Below are 18,231 nucleotides of genomic sequence, written 5' to 3' on the forward strand. Positions count from 1 at the left end.
CTAATTACATTAGTCATACATTGAAAATATTTTTTAAATCTCTAAGATATACAAATGAGTGTATTTTGTGGTAAAATACACCTAGCATAAAATTTACCATCTTAACCATTTTCAAGTGCACAGCTCATTGGCATTAAGTACATGAACATTGGTGCGCTACCATCGCCACCATCCATCCACAGAACCCTCTTCATCTGGCAAAACTGAACCTCTAGCCACTAGACAGTAACTCCCCATTCCCCACTCCTCCCAGCTTTGGTGATTTTTGAGCAGGGCAGTAACAAGAGGTGTTTTACATTTGAAAAATCAGACGTTTGCTCTATGGAGAAAATATTGCTAGGCAAGAAGAGGGACACTAACAGGAAACTGGTTACGAAACACTGCAGATGAGATATGATAGTGAGAGAACCACAGTGTTGGCAGAGGTTGATTCAAAATACATTTTGGCATTAAATCATCAGACAGCATTTGATGATGATTGGAATGAGTATGGGTTCTTTTTTAGGCATGTTAAGTTTGAGTTGCCTATTAGATTAGACATCTGAGTGGAGGTGCCAAATAGATAGTTGGGTGTCCAAGTCCAGAGCTCAGGACAGAGGCCAGTGTATATATACTATAGTCTATTTGTGAGTCATGGGCAAGTGGGTGGTGTTTAAAGCGATGGGATTGGCTGAGATCATCAGGGGAGATAATATAGATAAATAAGGGGTGCAGGAATAATCCCTGGGGCACTCTTATTTTTTAGAGGTCAAGCTGAGAAGAGGACTCTATGAATGCCCCAGCTAGCCTCAGAGAGCTGAGTGCTGCAGGAGTCTGGATCTGGGCTCAGAGAAGGAGGCAAAGCTACCAATTTAAAATTCCATCTTACCTCTGGTTTTAGCAGGTTGTACTGAGTCTGGCTATGAGAGATGGGCTATCCACTGCCCTATCTTATGTCTATACCTAGAACATCTAGGAGGGGACTGGGGTAGAGTGAAATGGTGGGACCAAGAAGAATTCTTAGTCATTTGTAAGACTCCAACAATACTTTTTGAACTTAAACACATACTATTCTATATATGTAATTCATATAATACGTATTTAACTAAGGAAAGAGGGGATGAATATTTTACTATAGAAAACCTGAGTATATTTTATCTTCCCATAAATTAGTGATGTTAAATACACATTTTAATTCTCTCTGTCATGATAGACTATTATATATTCTATCTCAATAGCTATTTGTTTGGTTGATCATGCAAGGCTTAAAAAGTGATCCAAAAACATTTAAAAACTATCTGATTTTTACGTCTATATGATTTTTTTGGGGGGGAGGTGGTTCACGTAAAAAAATCCAGGTGTTTTCACTCTAAGTCGTCTTTAACTATCCAACAGTATACTGTTTCTAAATATATTGTTTGAAAAAAATCAATTTTACAACGTGGGGTATAGTATCACTTGAGAAGGTCATGCTGTTCTTTTTTTCAGTTGGTCGCCAGACCCTGAACTCTTGGGCAGGATTCTGATGAATGGATTTTGAAAATATTGAATGTCATTTGTCTTGTACTGTGATGCTTTTAGCAGTCGATGGTTTGCTAATTATTTGGAAACCTCTCACCCCTTTGTTCTAGAAAAGCATTGCGGCTTTTGTGTGTGTTCCCCTTTGCCATACACAAACATTTGGGAAATGGAAATAGGGAAGTAGTAGCTTCTTAGAAAAACTATAGATGAATGGAACAGGAACTGCAAAATCGGCAAAATGTAACAGGAACTGTTGATCTTGTACATTATTGCTTTTGCTTATTTTTTCTCCTTTGCTAGGAGACCTGTTATGATGATGTGTGTAATCCTCACCACGCTTCCCAGCTTCAGCTTTTCTATAGCAGTGACCAAGGTATGGAATTTTGATTTCTTGTCCTGCAAGATTTTGAGTTTTTAAAATGTCCCCTGTTATTAAAATTTCATAGAGTGGTATGCCCAAACAAATTTCTCCGGTTTTATTCTAAGTTGCAATATATATATTTAAGGTACTAAGATCATTGTTACCTCTGTGATTGTGGAGGAAAGTATAGCAGCCAATTAGAAAAATTGCTTCTGTGTTTGTATGTGTGAGAAAGGAAAGTTATTTGAAAATAATAAAAAAGCAAGGAATTTGAGAGTACATCCACATGTGTTTCTTCTAACCTGATGTTTTTCATGAGTGTCCTCGGTTCTAAATGGAATATCCAATCAATATCCAAGGGAACAACCACTCACATGCTAAAGCTTTGATAAGATTCCATTGACAAATAATTTGTACACGATGTTTATTTGAAAATAAATTTGAGTTTATGTTTCAATAAATGCAGCTACAAAGGGACTCTGATGAATGGATATCAGCAGGGCAGGAATACTATAGGCAGAACTTTCAGCCTGTGAGGACTCTTACCCAGAGAGTTCAAAGCAGAATACCCTGCTAATCTTACTAATTTTCAAGGTTCTTTGAAAGATTTAATTTTATTTATTTATTTATTTATAAGATTTTCATTTACATGCTGAGCAGGTAGTCATTAAGTGCTTATTACATGCCAGGTACTGTGTTAGAAACTGAGGATAGAGCACTTAGAAAATTTGACAGTCTCTGGCCTTCAGTAATTTTTTATTGACAGTAGAGAGAAAAATAAACAGGCAGTTAGAATAGGTATGATCAGTTCTGTGAGAGAGGTGAGTACCAGGTAGTGGATGACATCATTAGAAATGACATGACTCTTGGGAGATGTCCTACATGTAGCATTAGGACAATACATGAACACACAGAATAACCTCAGAAGGCCATACAGATGGACTTTGCATCAAATTGCAACACACAAATATTTTAATCTAGATTTATCATTTTCTCCTTCCTCCCCAAAGACCTTGTAAAGCACTTGGGAGGTTCCCAAGAGCTTTGAAAATTCAGTGTACAACACTTTCAAAGAACACCACTATCACAGATAATGCTCTATCTACAGTTTAATTGCTCTTTTGGGGATTCTTTCCCGTTATGTCTCACCCGCTGTTGGATATTTTTCTTTCCTTTTTTCTTATTTTTCACTGAAATCTAACACAAAAACAGAAAACCTCACACAACATAAATACACAATGTTAATGGAATACCACAAAGCAAACTCCCATAGAAACACTACTCAGGTCAGGGCTTCCCTGGTGGCGCAGTGGTTGAGAGTCTGCCTGCCGATGCAGGGGACACGGGTTCGTGCCCTGGTCCGGGAGGATCCTGCATGCCGCGGAGTGGCTGGGCCCGTGAGCCATGGCCGCTGAGCCTGCGCGTCCGGAGCCTGTGCTCCGCAACGGGAGAGGCCACAACAGTGAGAGGCCCGTGTATCGCAAAAAAAAAAAAAAAAAAAAAAAAATTAAGAAACACTACTCAGGTCAAAAAATAAAACTTTGTCAACGCCCTAAAAGCCACTTCCAATGACTACCTTTCCCTCCATCCCAAAGGTAACTTCTATCTTAACTCCTAATACCACAGGTACCACAAGTTAGTTTATCTGTTTTTGAAAGTTTTATGAAGGGAAATCAAATTATCTATTATCTATCTACCTACCTATATATCTAATTTGTCTCTGGCTCCTTTTATTCAAAAGTATGATTCCTTCATGTTTTTCTGGTTAGCTGTAGTTCATTCATTTCTGTTCCTATATATCATTTCATGTTATGAATTTATCGTAAAGTATTTTATGAATTCATCATTTTATGAATATATCATACTTTATTCATCAGTTCTACTCTTTGTTTTTAAATGGGCAAAATATTTTAATAGGCATTTCACAAAGAAGATCTACAAATAGCAAACAAGCACATAAAAATATGCTGAACATTATTGGTCATCAGAAAAATGTAAGCTAAATCACAATGTGATACTACTACATACCCACAAGAGTGGTTAAAATTTTTTTTGTTGTTTTTTAATTAATTTTTATTGGAGTATAGTTTCTTTACAATGTTGTGTTAGTTTCTACTGTCCAGCAAAGTGCATCAGCTATACGTATACATCATCAGTTCTGCTCTTAATGGCCGTTTCAGTTTCCAGTTTTTGCTGCTGTGAATATCCTGGAACATGTCTCTTGGTGCCCATGTGCAAGCATTTCAGTTGGTTAAATGTGTAGGAGTAGAACTGATGGGTCACAAGATGTTCAAGTACTCAGTTGTAACTGACAGTGTCAGTTCTTCAAAGAGAGTATACTAATTTACACTTCCACCAGCAGAGAACGAGCGATCTTCATGTTCCTCATCCTCAGCAGAACTTGCATTTTTTTTTTTTGCGGTACGCGGGCCTCTCACCATTGTGGCCTCTCCCGTTGCGGAGCACAGGCTCCAGACGCGCAGGCTCAGCGGCCATGGCTCACGGGCCCAGCCGCTCTGCGGCATGTGGGATCTTCCCGGACCGGGGCACGAACCCGCGTCCCCTGCATCGGCAGGCGGACTCTCAACCACTGCGCCACCAGGGAAGCCTTGTATTTAGTTTTTGATAGTTCGATTAATATGTGTCTTGGCATGTTTCTCCTTGGATTTATCTTGTATGGGACCCTCTGCGCTTCCTGGACTTGATTAACTATTTCCTTTCCCATATTAGGGAAGTTTTCAACTATAATCTCTTCAAATATTTTCTCAGTCCCTTTCTTTCTCTCTTCTTCTTCTGGGATGCCTATAATTCAAATGTTGGTGTGTTTCATGTTGTCCCAGAGGTCTCTGAGACTGTCCTCAATTCTTTTCATTCTGTTTTCTTTATTCTGTTCTGCAGTGGTTATTTCCACTATTTTATCTTCCAGGTCACTTATCTGTTCTTCTGCCTCAGTTATTCTGCTATTGATCCCATCTAGAGTATTTTTAATATCATTTATTGCGTTGTTCATCGTTGTTTCATGTTTATTTCTTCTAGGTCCTTGTTAAATGTTTCTTGCATTTTGTCTATTCTATTTCCAAGATTTTGGATCATCTTTACTATCATTATTCTGAATTCTTTTTCAGGTAGACTGCCTATTTCCTCTTCATTTGTTAGGTCTGATGGGTTTTTATCTTGTTCCTTCATCTGCTGTGTGTTTTTCTGTCTTCTCATTTTGCTTATCTTACTGTGTGTGGGGTCTCCTTTTTGCAGGCTGCAGGTTCGTAGTTCCCGTTGTTTTTGATGTCTGTCCCCAGTGGCTCAAGTTGGTTCAGTGGGTTGTGTAGGCTTCCTGGTGGAGGGGACTAGTGCCTGTGTTCTGGTGGTTGAGGCTGGATCTTGTCTTTCTGGTGGGCAGGTCCACATCTGGTGGTGTGTTTTGGGGTGTCTGTGGACTTATTGTGATTTTAGGCAGCCTCTCTGCTAATGGATGGGGTTGTGTTCCTGTATTGCTAGTTGTTTGGCATAGGGTGTCCAGCACTGTAGCTTTCTGGTCGTTGAGTGAAGCTGGGTGCTGGTGTTGAGATGGAGATCTCTGGGAGATTTTCGCCGTTTGATATTATGTGGAGCTGGGAGGTGTCTTGTGGACCAGTGTCCTGAAGTTGGCATTCCCACCTCAGAGGCACAGCACTGACTCCTGGCTGCAGCACCAAGAGCCTTTCATCCACATGGCTCAGAATTAAAGGGAGAAAAAGTAGAAAGAAAGAAAGAAAGAAAGAAAGAAAGAAAGAAAGAAAGAAAGGGAAAGAAAGAAAGAAAAAAGAGGAAGAAAGAAAGGAAGAAAGGAGGGAAGGAGGGAGGGAGGGAGGCAGGAAGGAGGGAAGGAAGGAAAGAAAGAAAGAAGATAAAATAAAGTAAGATAAAATAAAGTTATTAAAATAAAAAATATTAAGAAAAATAATTTTTTTAAGAAAAAAAAAACGGACAGATAGAACCCTAGGACAAATTGTGGAAGCAAAGCTATACAGGCAAAATCTCACACAGAAGCATACACATACACACTCACAAGAAGAGGAAAAGGGGAAGAAATCATAAATCTTGCTCTCAAAGTCCACCTCCTCAGTTTGGGATGACTCGTTGTCTATTCATGTATTCCACAGATGCAGGTACATCAAGTTGATCGTGGAGCTTTAATCCGCTGCTCCTGAGGCTGCTGGGAAAGATTTCCCTTTCTCTTCTTTGTTCGCACAGCTCCTGGGGTTCAGCTTTGGATTTGGCCCCACCTCTGCGTGTAGGTCACCAGAGGGCGTCTGTTCTTTGCTCAGACAGGACGGGGTTAAAGGAGCCGCTGATTCGGGGGCTCTGGCTCACTCAGGCCGTGGGGAGGGAGGGGCACGGAGTGTGGGGCAGGCCTGCGGCGGCAGAGGCCAGCGTGACGTTGCACCAGCCTAAGGCGCGCCGTGAGTTCTCCCGGGAAGTTGTCCCTGGATCCCGGGACCCTGGCAGTGGCGGGCTGCACAGGCTCCCCGGAAGAGGGGTGGATGGTGACCTGTGCTCGTACACAGGCTTCTTGGTGGCGGCAGCAGCGGCCTTAGTGTCTCATGCCCGTCTCTGGGGTTCGCGCTTTTAGCCGCGGCTCGCGCCCGTCTCTGGAGCTCCTTTAAGCAGCGCTCTGAATCCCCTCTCCTCGCGCACCAGGAAACAAAGAAGAAAAAGTGTCTTGCCTCTTCGGCAGGTCCAGACTTTTCCCCGGACTCCCTCCCGGCCAGCCGGTGGCGCACTAACGCCCTGCAGGCTGTGTTCACGCTGCCAACCCCAGTCCTGTCCCTGCGCTCCCACCGAAGCCCGAGCCTCAGCTTCCAGCCCCACCCGCCCTGGCGGGTGAGCAGACAAGCCTCTCGGCCTGGTGAGTGCCGGTCGGCCCTGATCCTCAGCGCGGGAATCTCTCTGCTTTGCCCTCCGCACCCCTGTGACTGCACTCTCCTCCGTGGCTCCGACGCTCCCCCCTCCGCCACCCGCAGTCTCCGCCCACGAAGGGGCTCCTAGTGTGTGGAAACCTTTCCTCCTTCACGGCTCCCTCCCACTGGTGCGGGTCCCGTCCCTATTCTTTTGTCTCTGTGGGGACTTTCTAGCCTTTTGGGATGTCAGAGGTCTTCTGCCAGAGTTCAGTAGGTGTTCTGTAGGAGTTGTTCCATGTGTAGATGTATTTCTGGTGTATCTGTGGGGAGGAAGGTGATCTCCGTGTCTCATGTTCATTTTAGAATCAGCTTGTCATTTTCCACAGAAAAGTTGGAATTTTCATTGAGGTTGTATCAGATTGTATCATTTTTTAAAATCTTATTTTCTAGCTCTTTGTTTTTGGTGTGTAGGAATAATTTATCCATTTTGGGGAGATTTTCCCCATTTATAATCATATAGTCTATGAATAATGACAGTGTGTTTTTCTTTCCAATACTTACACTGTTTATTTCTTTCTCTTGCCTTGTTACACTGGCTAGGACCTCTAGTACAGTGTTGAATAGAAATGGTCATGGTATAACCTTTGTCTTATTCTTGATCTCAGAGGGAAAACTCTTAACATATCACCATTAACATGATGTTTGTCATAGCCTTTTTTGTAGATACCTTAAACAGATGAAGGAAGTGCTCCAAAGCTGAGCTGGGTTTACCCAGCTCTCCCTTCTTGGAAGACCCAACACTCTAATGTTTGCCCCCCTAGCTCTTTGAGCTAGGACTCTCAGAGGCTCTGCTTAGCAGTTGGGTTGGGAGAGATTCCCCATTCCACTATTCCAGGAGCCTACTGTTAACTTTTTATGCACATTTACCAAGCTCTGTCTTTAACTGAAAGCTCTTCCATTGATATGAACCCTTATTACATCTTTAGAAATGGTTCAAAACCTTGTGGGGTTGAGCACCTAAAAAGCTGAAAACCAAGCTTCTAGTCTTTTAGTAAATGTATGTATAATTAATTTAGCACTGCTTTCAAATCTTCAAAGAATTGTGAACAAAGAAAGTACAAAAATTTAATGCTTCTAAATGGTCTTCTGAAAACAGGTTCAAAAGAATATTAATGCTTCCACTTGTACCTTACCGGATATGTTACCTGACCTGCCAGTCTCTTTGGTTCTGACCTGCTTGATCATGGTTGATATTATTGAAAAACTCAGGACATATCCTCTTAGAGGGAGGCAAAAGAGTAAGTATTCTTTTAAATACAAATATTTTTTAAAGTTTCACATATAGTTCACCTTTCTCCCACTCTTGTCTGTTGACATGTTCAATGATATTTTTTAAGAGCTAAGATTACAGATAGAAGATTACAAATGAAGATATCCAAATGTAATTGTAGCTATACAGTTATTCTTTTTTGATTTTGATAGTACTGACAAATGGATAAAGTTACTAAATATTTAATACTAAATCTTTAATGTTTATTCTAACATGAAAATTACCTAAGTAAATTATTATAGATTTGTATTTTTAGGAACTCTCTCAAAACCTTAAGTTGAGATGAATAGAGAGTTTAGTCTGCATACCTTTGATACAGGAATTAATATGACTGCTGCAGATACGTCCTAGAGATTTCTGTGTTTTTAATCGTGGATTGTCAAAAAGCCAAAGATCACACTCAAAAGCAAGATATGCCACATTCTTCCAAAGGGAGCAGTTGAAACTAAATATTGGTTGGCCTTTAAAAAAACTATTTTGTTAATTGAATATTTTGTTTGGTCAGTCAAAAATTCCCTCAACTTTCATTTAATTTTATGTGATGGTATCTGTGTTTGATTTACAGTATTTGCATGGTATGGTTATTGTATGGCAAAGATTTTGCATTTGAAATGGGTAGGTTTTGTTAATCATTCCCTGACGGAGTGGATGGGAGAAATTGAGTGAGTCATAGGAGAACGCTTTGGGGTAATAGGGCAACTACTACAACCAGGAAGGAAAGCACTAGACTTATTTCTTATGAGCCATCACCCCTCCAGTCACTCTTGCTCCTCAGATTGAAAAGCAAAACTGAGTTGGAGGCCACCAGGAAACCTGAGACTCTGAGCTTCATATTTTGCACTTTGCCCTTGGGCGGCAGATGATAGACTGTTAACATAACACAGGTGACAAGGTAGATAAGATGGCAGCCAATGAGTCTGTTGAAGAAAAGGTGCTCCCAAGGTACATCTGCCCTCCACAGACAAGTGTATTTGTCTTAAACTGAGGATATTTGGGAATCGCCAAACCCTTTACTACTTCTGTAGACTGCTTAATGACAAGCCCATTTTGAAATTGGACTGTTTTTAATGAGTCTGTATTTTCCAGGTTAATGTGAAGTTGCTACGTTTTTAGTGAAAATTCTCTTTTAAAAAATGCACATGTATATTTTTGGGAATCATTTATTGGCGTTTTATATTTTAAGTGATGAGTTGGATTTTTAAAGGGGCATTTTCTTTGTATTCAGAAGTAGTGATGAAAAGAGAATCAAAATAAGAGAACCTCAAGGAAGAAGTCAGTCTTGGGGAGAAGACTCTAGAACATCTTGTTCAATTGCTGCTTCTTAGTTGAAGTGCCTCCTTCTTGAGCTTTTTCTTCTCTGCTCAAACTTAGGAAGGTTAATGTCTGGTTAAATAGCGCCACCGTTTAATAAAATCACACTTTAAAATACTAGCATTCATTCAAAATACCTTTGTAAATATTAATTATATGTGTATTTAATTTTTGTGCAAACTTTGAACTCAATTAGTCTCCTATACTCATTTTAACAGGCATACTAATAAAATCAGTTGTGTGAATTTTTAACCAATGGGGTATTCTCATTTATCCTCTGGAACGTAAATTAATACATAAACTCATAAACATAATACATAAATCTGAATATAAGCAAGTATGCTATAAATATGGTTTCACTGCATGTGCTACCTCAGAATCAAAGCAGTAGGTTAAGGGTGTGTGACAGCAAAGTTTAGAATAATTTGTGTCCCTTTAGAAAATGTTGAGAAAGAAGTACATTCTCTTCTTTGCTATCCAGATAGTTTGACATGCATCCATACTAGTCAACTTACAGCAGTTTTCACTTTATACCAGATGAAACTGAGGTACTCTGCAATGCTTGGATTTATGGACACACTTGCACTACCCTACCTTGAAGTACAGTTGATTTACAATGCTGTGTTAATTTCTGCTGTACAGCAAAGGGGTTCAGTTGTACATATATGAACATTCTTTTTTATATATTCTTTTCCATTATGGTTTATTACAGCATATTGAATAGAGTTCCCTGTGCTCTACAGTAGGGCCTTGTTGTTTGTCCATTCTCTATATAATAGTTTGCATCTGCTCATCCCACACTCCCAGTCCATCCTCCCCCACACCCCCTCCTAACTATACTGTCTTAATTCCAAGCTACCAAAGTTTGATCTTTGTATAGTTTTTCTTTTTCTAAATTTAAAAATAAAAGTTCTATATTTGACATATGCTTAAAACAATCTTTCGTGGCCCAAAGAATGCTTTCTGCTAACTTCATACTACCAGTTGAAATACCGAAGTATCAAGTGATTACCAAGCCGTAACATTTAAGTGGATCGTTTCCCATAGACTGGGGCTCACTTGGGAATATTTTTTGGAACACAGATCTCTGAGGCATGGCAATCTCACAGATGCACATAGCACCTAATAGTGTCAAATCCCGGTCATGAGAATAAATAATAAGAATACAATGTATAGCCTGCATGTCCCCCACTCTTTCTAGTATGTGGGTACAAATGAGCACACTTTTACATTTCCATCTGAATTTTGCTAGCTCAGTCCCAACCTGTTAGTGACTGGACCTCCATTTCTCTTCCTCTCCCGTATTGTTCTCTCTCCCATGTTTTAATTTTTTTGGCTGCGTTTTGGGTCTTCGTTGCTGCGCGTGCGCTCTCTCTAGTTGCAGCAAGCGGGGGCTACTCTTAGTTGTGGTGTGCGGGCTTCTCATTGTGGTGGCCTCTCATTGCAGAACACGGGCTCCAGTAGTTGTGGCCCGTGGGCTCAGTAGTTGTGGCTCGCAGGCTCTAGAGCACAGGCTCAGTAGTTGTGGTGCACGGGCTTAGTTGCTCCGTGGCATGTGGGATCTTCCTGGACCAGGGCTCGAACCCGTGTCCCCTGCATTGGCAGGCGGATTCTTAAACATGGTGCCACCAGGGAAGCCCCGCTCTTCCACTTTTAAATGAGACCCTAGATGGATCTCCCGTGGTCTCATTTGTTGGTCTAGACTGTTGAATATCTTCTTGCCCCTACTTTCCTCTCAGCTGTCTTTCTCATGTTCAGACAACTTTGTGTGCTATTTTCCCACCATCCCTGCTCGACTCTGCTCCAAACACCCTTAGTTATTGCTGCTTCTTGCCTCTGGGATATCGCTTGATGTTCTGCTCTTGTTTTGAATTGATTACCTTTCCCCTGCCATTGGAGTATTGACTTCCCTCCCCTGAGTTCTACGTTCCTAGAGAAGTCCCACACAGAGTCATGGAAGGGCTATTTTCACTTAGAAACACAACCCTTTTATCCCCAGAATGTATATGGAATCAGACTGTCTGGGCTTTAATGATTTCAAGTCATGGCCATTCAATCCACTGGAGACCACTGTTTCCTCTCCTGCCACTAGATGTTCTGGCTGATTCTGGTAGAGCTAGATTCCTTCTTCTTTGGGAGTGGCTTTTTTTCTGAGAAGCCTCATAGTTTGTCCTTACATCAGCCTCACCTTTATTGTCTGAACCCCAAATCATGGTCACCGTTAGATTTTCCTCCCTGCCCCCACCAAGATTCCTTAACTCCCATATAAACCAGTGACTGCAGACAGACATATAAGGGAGTCTGTGGTTAGGAAGTGAGTTTTCAGTTCTCCCTGCAGGACTTATTAAAGTAGCATGAACCCAGCTTGGGCACCATATTACAAAGCAGTATAATAGCGTATCGTGGTTAAAGTACTGTAGGGCCCCAGGTGATGGCAAACTTCATTTTATCTAAGGTGCTGGAGGTCAGAAAAGACTAAGGGGAATACCTGGAATTTGTACGAGTTTGTAGGCAGACATGGTGAAGAAAGCTTTCTCCATAGAAGGAAGGTTGGGTCTCTAGAAACTCAGGTGTCCATGTAATAAACGGGCATGTTTGGGAAGCAAAAATAACTTCGGCTGCATTTCTCACCCTGAATAGGCAAACCTAGCGCTGGAACGGAAGTTGCCTTCTCTTTTTTTTGTGGTACGCAGGCCTCTCACTGTTGTGGCCTCTTCCGTTGCGGAGCACAGGCTCCGGAGCGCAGGCTCAGCGACCATGGCTCATGGGCCCAGCTGCTCCGTGGCATGTGGGATCTTCCCGGACCGGGCCACGAACCCATGTGCCCTGCATCGGCAGGTGGACTCTCAACCACTGCGCCACCAGGGAATCCCCCGGAAGTTGCCTTCTTAAGACCAGCTACTGTTTGCTTTTCAAATAGTCAATTTGGAAACCTCCAAAGCTGTAAAGATCTTCTGGAGGTGGGGAGAGCAGGAGGGGGAGGCTGAACTGGGGTCTCTGGATGCCCCAATTCCTACTTCAACCAGAGGAACACAGCTTTTGTTTGTTTAGGAGTGTTTTATGTAAGATTTCATTGGAAAAAGTGCTTCTTCTAAATGTCTGCAAATCAATGTAGGACCTCATTTAGAGTTGTTGGCTGTACCTATATCCAGCCAATTCTCAGCATCTCCAGTCATTAGTCCCATGATGACAGCGCACAGTCTAGAAAAAAATGTGACCCCCTCCAAGGTCTTGTGATCGTTGCTGCTCTGGGGTATGAGACGATGCAACACAATCCAATCCCATCTAATACAGTTCAGTTCAGCTTTGCAGACAGACTGGATCATCCCGGTGGAGTACACACAGGTTTGAGGCCCAACACATACAGAAACCAGATAACATTTTTAACATTCCACTTTTGAATTTTTAAAATTTCCCATGTTTTCTGTTTCTCCAAAATAACACATATTTATTTAAGGATTATCAAATAGACATAAACAAAAAAGAAGAAAATGGAAATCAACCAGAGTTCTACACACTAGAGATCTAGAACTGATAGTATCTTGATGGGTGTTCTTAAGAAAACCTACTTTATAACTTTTTTTTCCCTCAACAATGTGTGGTGGGTATCATTCTTGTTAAAAAATGGTGGATATTGGGCTTCCCTGGTGGCGCAGTGGTTGAGAGTCCGCCTGCCGATGCAGGGGACACGGGTTCGTGCCCCGGTCCGGGAAGATCCCACATGCCGCGGAGCGGCTGGGCCCGTGAGCCATGGCCGCTGAGCCTGCGCGTCCGGAGCCTGTGCTCCACAACGGGAGAGGCCACAGCAGTGAGAGGTCCGCGTACTGCAAAAAAAGAAGTGGAGATTATTCTTGTTATTACATCTTCTACTGCATCATTTTTGTTGGCTGAAAAACATTTCCGTGTATTAATGAGCCATGACTTACTAACTTATTGTTGGACAACTAGATTTTCCCCTAGTTTTGAGCTATTGTAAACACGACTGTTAATGACTTGTTCGGAAGTGAGAAGGGTTGAGAAGAAAAGGACAAGGATGCGGTTAAAATGAGTAAGGTGGTGTTTGTTTGAGTTGGGCAGGGGAGACAAGCCAGGTGAGAGGACACAAGTGTGGATGGTGCAGGGGGCCTATGTTTACAGGGACCCTGTGCTGTGTATGGGAGCCATCAGCCACTGTGCGAGGTAACTAGCCAAGCAGAGGCTGGGGACAGAGTTAACTGCTGCTGGGCGGCAGCCGAATGATGTCAGGATGATGACCATAGACAGTGTCCTCAGAAGACCCTGAGCATCCGCACATGCCCAGACTCCTTGGCAACAGCGCTTGCCAGAAGAAAGGGACAGTTATGGACTGGCTGCTCATGAGGACAAACACAGAGGGGGTCGCAGGGGGTTGTACCAAGGGGGTGGCAAGATGGTTTGGCTATATTAGGGCTATCTGCATAGTCAGACGTGACTGGCTAGAAGTGAGATGGACAGGCTGTTTGAGTGGAAACCATCATAGCTCTGCAGAGGAGGCGGTTTCCATCAACACATCAGTAACAGGTGCAGCGTAAGGTTTTCAACTAAATCTGCTCTCAGTGGCCCTACTCCAGTTCCTTCCGTGTAGCCTCAGAGACTTGAACCAAGTGCTGCAGGGACTTTGGCAGCACAGATGATTATTTCTTTAGGTGAAATGCCTCCGTGTGCGACTTCGGGCTCAAAGGATATGCAAGGTTTTAAGGCTGGCACCTGTAATTTTTTTAAAGTTCTCCAAGCAATTCTGATGCCCACCTTGATTGAGAGCCTTTAATTATACATTAGGAACTGAGACAAAAAACAAGTTAAAAGCCGAGAGATGAAATCCAAATTCCTAAAGGAACCTCCTTTCCAGATTTCCTTGGAATGGAACTCATCACTCTGTAACCAAATAGAATATAAGAGATGTCACAGAAGGTAAAAGAAAAAAAAAGGGGGAGACACTACTTTTCTCTGAATAAAATGAATGGCGTTTTGAGTCCCTCTTTGCTTCTTTTTCAGAAAAAGCTTATCATACAATCTGAGCCCAGTGTGTGAGCTGGGTTTCCATAATGTGTTTTGCAATGTGGTTAGAGAGTACGTGTGAGGAACACTGTGTTTGCGGCCATGCCAAGAAGGGGGAGGATTTCCTTTTAAACCCTCCGTTTGCTATTTAGAAGAAGGAAGTTTCAGGAAAGTATGTCAGCTCTAGGATTTTTTCCCCTTCTCAAGAAACAAGTAGCCATTTACTGGACTGGGAGTGAGAGAAGGGTAGAATTTCTGATTTATACCTTCTACAGAGGGACCAGCTGTCAGGATTAGGACAGTATAGACCGAGCCAGAAACTGGACTGCAGTGGGTCCCTGTGTCAAAAGGCATGGGCCATCGGGTGCTGCCAGAACTGAGTTAGGACTCCCTTGAATTAGGACAGCTTTCCATGATTGTAATAATTTGGCGTTTAATTGTTAATTTTTTCCTAGGGAGGTAATAAAATGTGTGAACAATTTTAATACATAAAGTGAGATTTTTGAGAATTGCAAGATATTTTCAAAATAAATATTTTCAAGGACTCTAAGAGTAAGGGAACCTAAAGAATTCAGCATGCATTACTTTATAATAGCAACAAAATTGTATGGCCCCAGCAAGAAATTAAAGGCATAGGTCACTGATTTTCAGTATCTTGATTTCCTTGTGCAGGATTGAAGAGAGTGACACAGGTTGTTGAGCTGGTGGCCAGACAGCCTTTTGTTTACATCGTGTATACATCAGTGGTAGAGTCCAGTGCATAGGGACACCAGTTTGCTCAGACTCTGCTTTCACAGGTGATTTTAGGCCCCCAAGTTCCCCCTTTTCAGGTGGGATGGATGTTCCAAAGCAGCGGTCCCCAACCTTTTTGGCACCAGGGACCGGTTTCGTGGAAGACAATTTTTCCACGGCTCCATGCGGGGCGGCAGATGAAGCTTCCCTCGCTCGCCCGCCGCTCCCCTCCTGCTGTGCGGCCCGGTTCCTAACAGGCCGAGGACCTGTACCCGTGTGTGGCCCGGCTGCTGGGGACCCCTGCTCCAAAGTATGCTTCCTATGAACTCACAAACGCTTTCTTCTGGGAACCGCGCATCGGCGCTTTCCCCTGCCTGGTGCCTCCTACTGCCGCCAGTGCCCGGGAGGCTTTTGAATCTCTTGAGCCACCCCTGGCACCCCTGGGGATGCCGGCCCGAGTCCAGGGGCTGTGCAGGCGCTGTGCCGCGCGTGCGTGCACTCTGCTGGGCCCACAGCCAGCGGTCTTCCCTTACCGTTGAGCTGCGCGGGCCCCAGGCTGCGCTGCCAGGAGCTCCAAATGCCTTTCAGGGCTTCTTTACCAAATCAGTCCGTGGTCTCGCTTAAAGGGCTCCATCTAGCACCCAGGCCAGAGGATAGTCTGTGCAGGCTTCCCAAGTCTTCCTGTGATGGGAGGGGATTGAGAGCATGGGGGCCGGGGTTGGGGGGAGGGCGGGTATTATTCAGCCTGGTTTTGACGCTTTGGCTTACCTGCCTTAGTGCAGATTTTTTTTTCTCCCTCCAGAATGCGCATGGCTCCATCATGCTCATAGTCTCCGGAACAGGAATTCCTCCCATCTTTTTTTTTTTTTTTTTTTTTTTTTTTTTGTTTTTGTTTTTTGCGGTACACGGGCCTCTCACTGTTGTGGCCTCTCCCATTGCGGGGCACAGGCTCCAGCCGCGCAGGCCCGGCGGCCATGGCTCACGGGCCCAGCCGCTCTGCGGCATATGGGATGTGGGATCTTCCCGGACCGGGGCACGAACCCGTGTCCCCTGCATCGGCAGGCGGACTCTCAACCTCTGCGCCACCAGGGAAGCCCCTTCCCATCTTTTATGCAGCAAATCTTTATGGAGGATCTGTTCCATACCAGACACTCCACTAGGCTCTGGGAGTGAAGTGATGGGTGAAAACAAGCAGAGCCCCCATTGCATGGAGCTCACTGTCTAGTGGGTGTGGTACCACGTTTCTGAAGGACACTAACAAATACCTATGATTAAAACTGAGGTAAGGGCTCGGAAGGCCACAGATCAGGCTCATTCCCACATGTGTCCACTTTTGTCACCCTGATTGGGCTCACACTGGGGATTCTAGCTCTGGTCTATATCCAAGCACTTAACTAGTAGAGGAATTTCAAACCACTTAGAACTCTAGAATTATTTATTGTATATATTAATGCATATTATATACTTATTACATTGTTAGCATAATTCATATATCATTATTATAGTATACACAATATATTAATATAAATGTAGAAAAATAAGTTTTCTACTTATGTACTGTAAATTAAATTACATTCTCTCAAGAACAAATACTGTATGCTAACACATACATATGAAATCTACACACAAAAAAAATGGGTCTGAAGAACCTAGGGGTAGGACAGGAATAGAGACGCAGACGTAGAGAATGGACTTGAGGACACAGGGAGGGGGAAGGGTAAGCTGGGACGAAGTGAGAGAGTGGCATGGACATATATACACTACCAAATGTAAAATAGATAGCTAGTGGGAAGCAGCCGCATAGCACAGGGAGATCAGCTCAGTGCTTTGTGACCACCTAGAGGGTGGGATAGGAAGGGTGGGAGGGAGACGCAAGAGGGAGGAGATATGGGGATAGATGTATACGTATAGCTGATTCACTTTGTTATACAGCAGAAACTAACACGACAATGTAAAGCAATTATACTCCAATAAAGATGTTAAAAAAAGGAAAAAATAAATTTAAAAAATTAATTAATTAATTCTCTGATATAAACACATATCAAAGAGGAGAAGGACCAGAATATCCCAAATGAAAAGCTGAAGATTAGAAAATGAAGAAAGTTTTCTCAACCTTAACAAATGGAATTTTTAAGAATCGATAATATTGTCAGTTTTTAGCAATTTGTGTCCAGTATTATAGGGAAAGATGGTCTTTAAACTACCAAGACTTCCTGCCGTGTCCTCAGACAAAAGAATTCCCTTAGAATTTCACATTGCCTAAAATTCAGAAGTGAATTTATTTCTTGTCAGATTTATGCAATGCCTAGCAGGGAACTGGAACTGAATCTGAGGGCTTTTGAATTTACCAGATCACAATACAATGCCTTTTGTAAAGAAAGTTGTCACAATTGTCTCACAACTGAGAATGTATGCCCAAGAAGTCTTGCAGAACTGATGATAGGTTGAATTCATTAGTATTATTAATTATTATTATTTGATGAAACCGTGCATACAGTTTTGAGCACAGAGAGTAGTACACTAGTCAGTGTTTAAACAACCGTCTCTCCGGGTGGGGGTGGTGGGGAAGCCCTGATTTGTAGCATTTGCCAGTTTTTTTCCGGCGTGAATACTCTCACAGTGACCAATTTACAGATACCAAGGTGGTGTCGCTGAGCACTGATCACGGAGTTGAGAAGAGGTACACATGGCTATCAGCTGGTGCAAGCTGTCTCTGCCTGCATAGGGTATATCTGTGCAGTAGCATATTTCTTTGTGAACAGGCAAATCTAAGAATTAAAGAATTAGTCTCTGTTAGTTTGACACTATGTCTCCAAAGTTTTGACCTCCCCTGATACATGGGATACTGGGTAGCAGTGTAACTATAACCAAACTGTTTACTGCATTCTATTTTCTGTTCTCTTCTAATTCATTTAAAACAATTATTTAATGCACATAGGGCTGTTTCTCTGTGTCACGCACTATTTTAAATGCTTTACAAATGTTGACTCAATCCTTCATCATAACCATGCTGGGAGGTCGGCGCGGGGTTTCGTCATTATTACTTGGCAGTGACGTTACTTGTCTTCCCAACCTCAGACGTGCTCCTCAAAGGAAACTGTGTA

General features: G+C 42.7%; 1 protein-coding gene across 1 annotated transcript in view; it reads left to right on the top strand.

The window, feature by feature from the left end:
* The window catches only part of TMEM236 (transmembrane protein 236), a 41,440-nt gene that overhangs the window by 9,774 nt on the left and 13,435 nt on the right, over nucleotides 1-18,231 (top strand). Inside the window, exons 2-3 of the mRNA XM_065872887.1 lie at nucleotides 1,801-1,873; nucleotides 7,895-8,036. Of these exons, the coding sequence (XP_065728959.1) occupies nucleotides 1,801-1,873; nucleotides 7,895-8,036 (215 nt within the window). The remainder of the gene's footprint in view (nucleotides 1-1,800; nucleotides 1,874-7,894; nucleotides 8,037-18,231) is intronic.

Source organism: Phocoena phocoena, chromosome 2 (genome assembly GCF_963924675.1).
Source record: "Phocoena phocoena chromosome 2, mPhoPho1.1, whole genome shotgun sequence".
Lineage (NCBI taxonomy): Eukaryota > Metazoa > Chordata > Mammalia > Artiodactyla > Phocoenidae > Phocoena > Phocoena phocoena.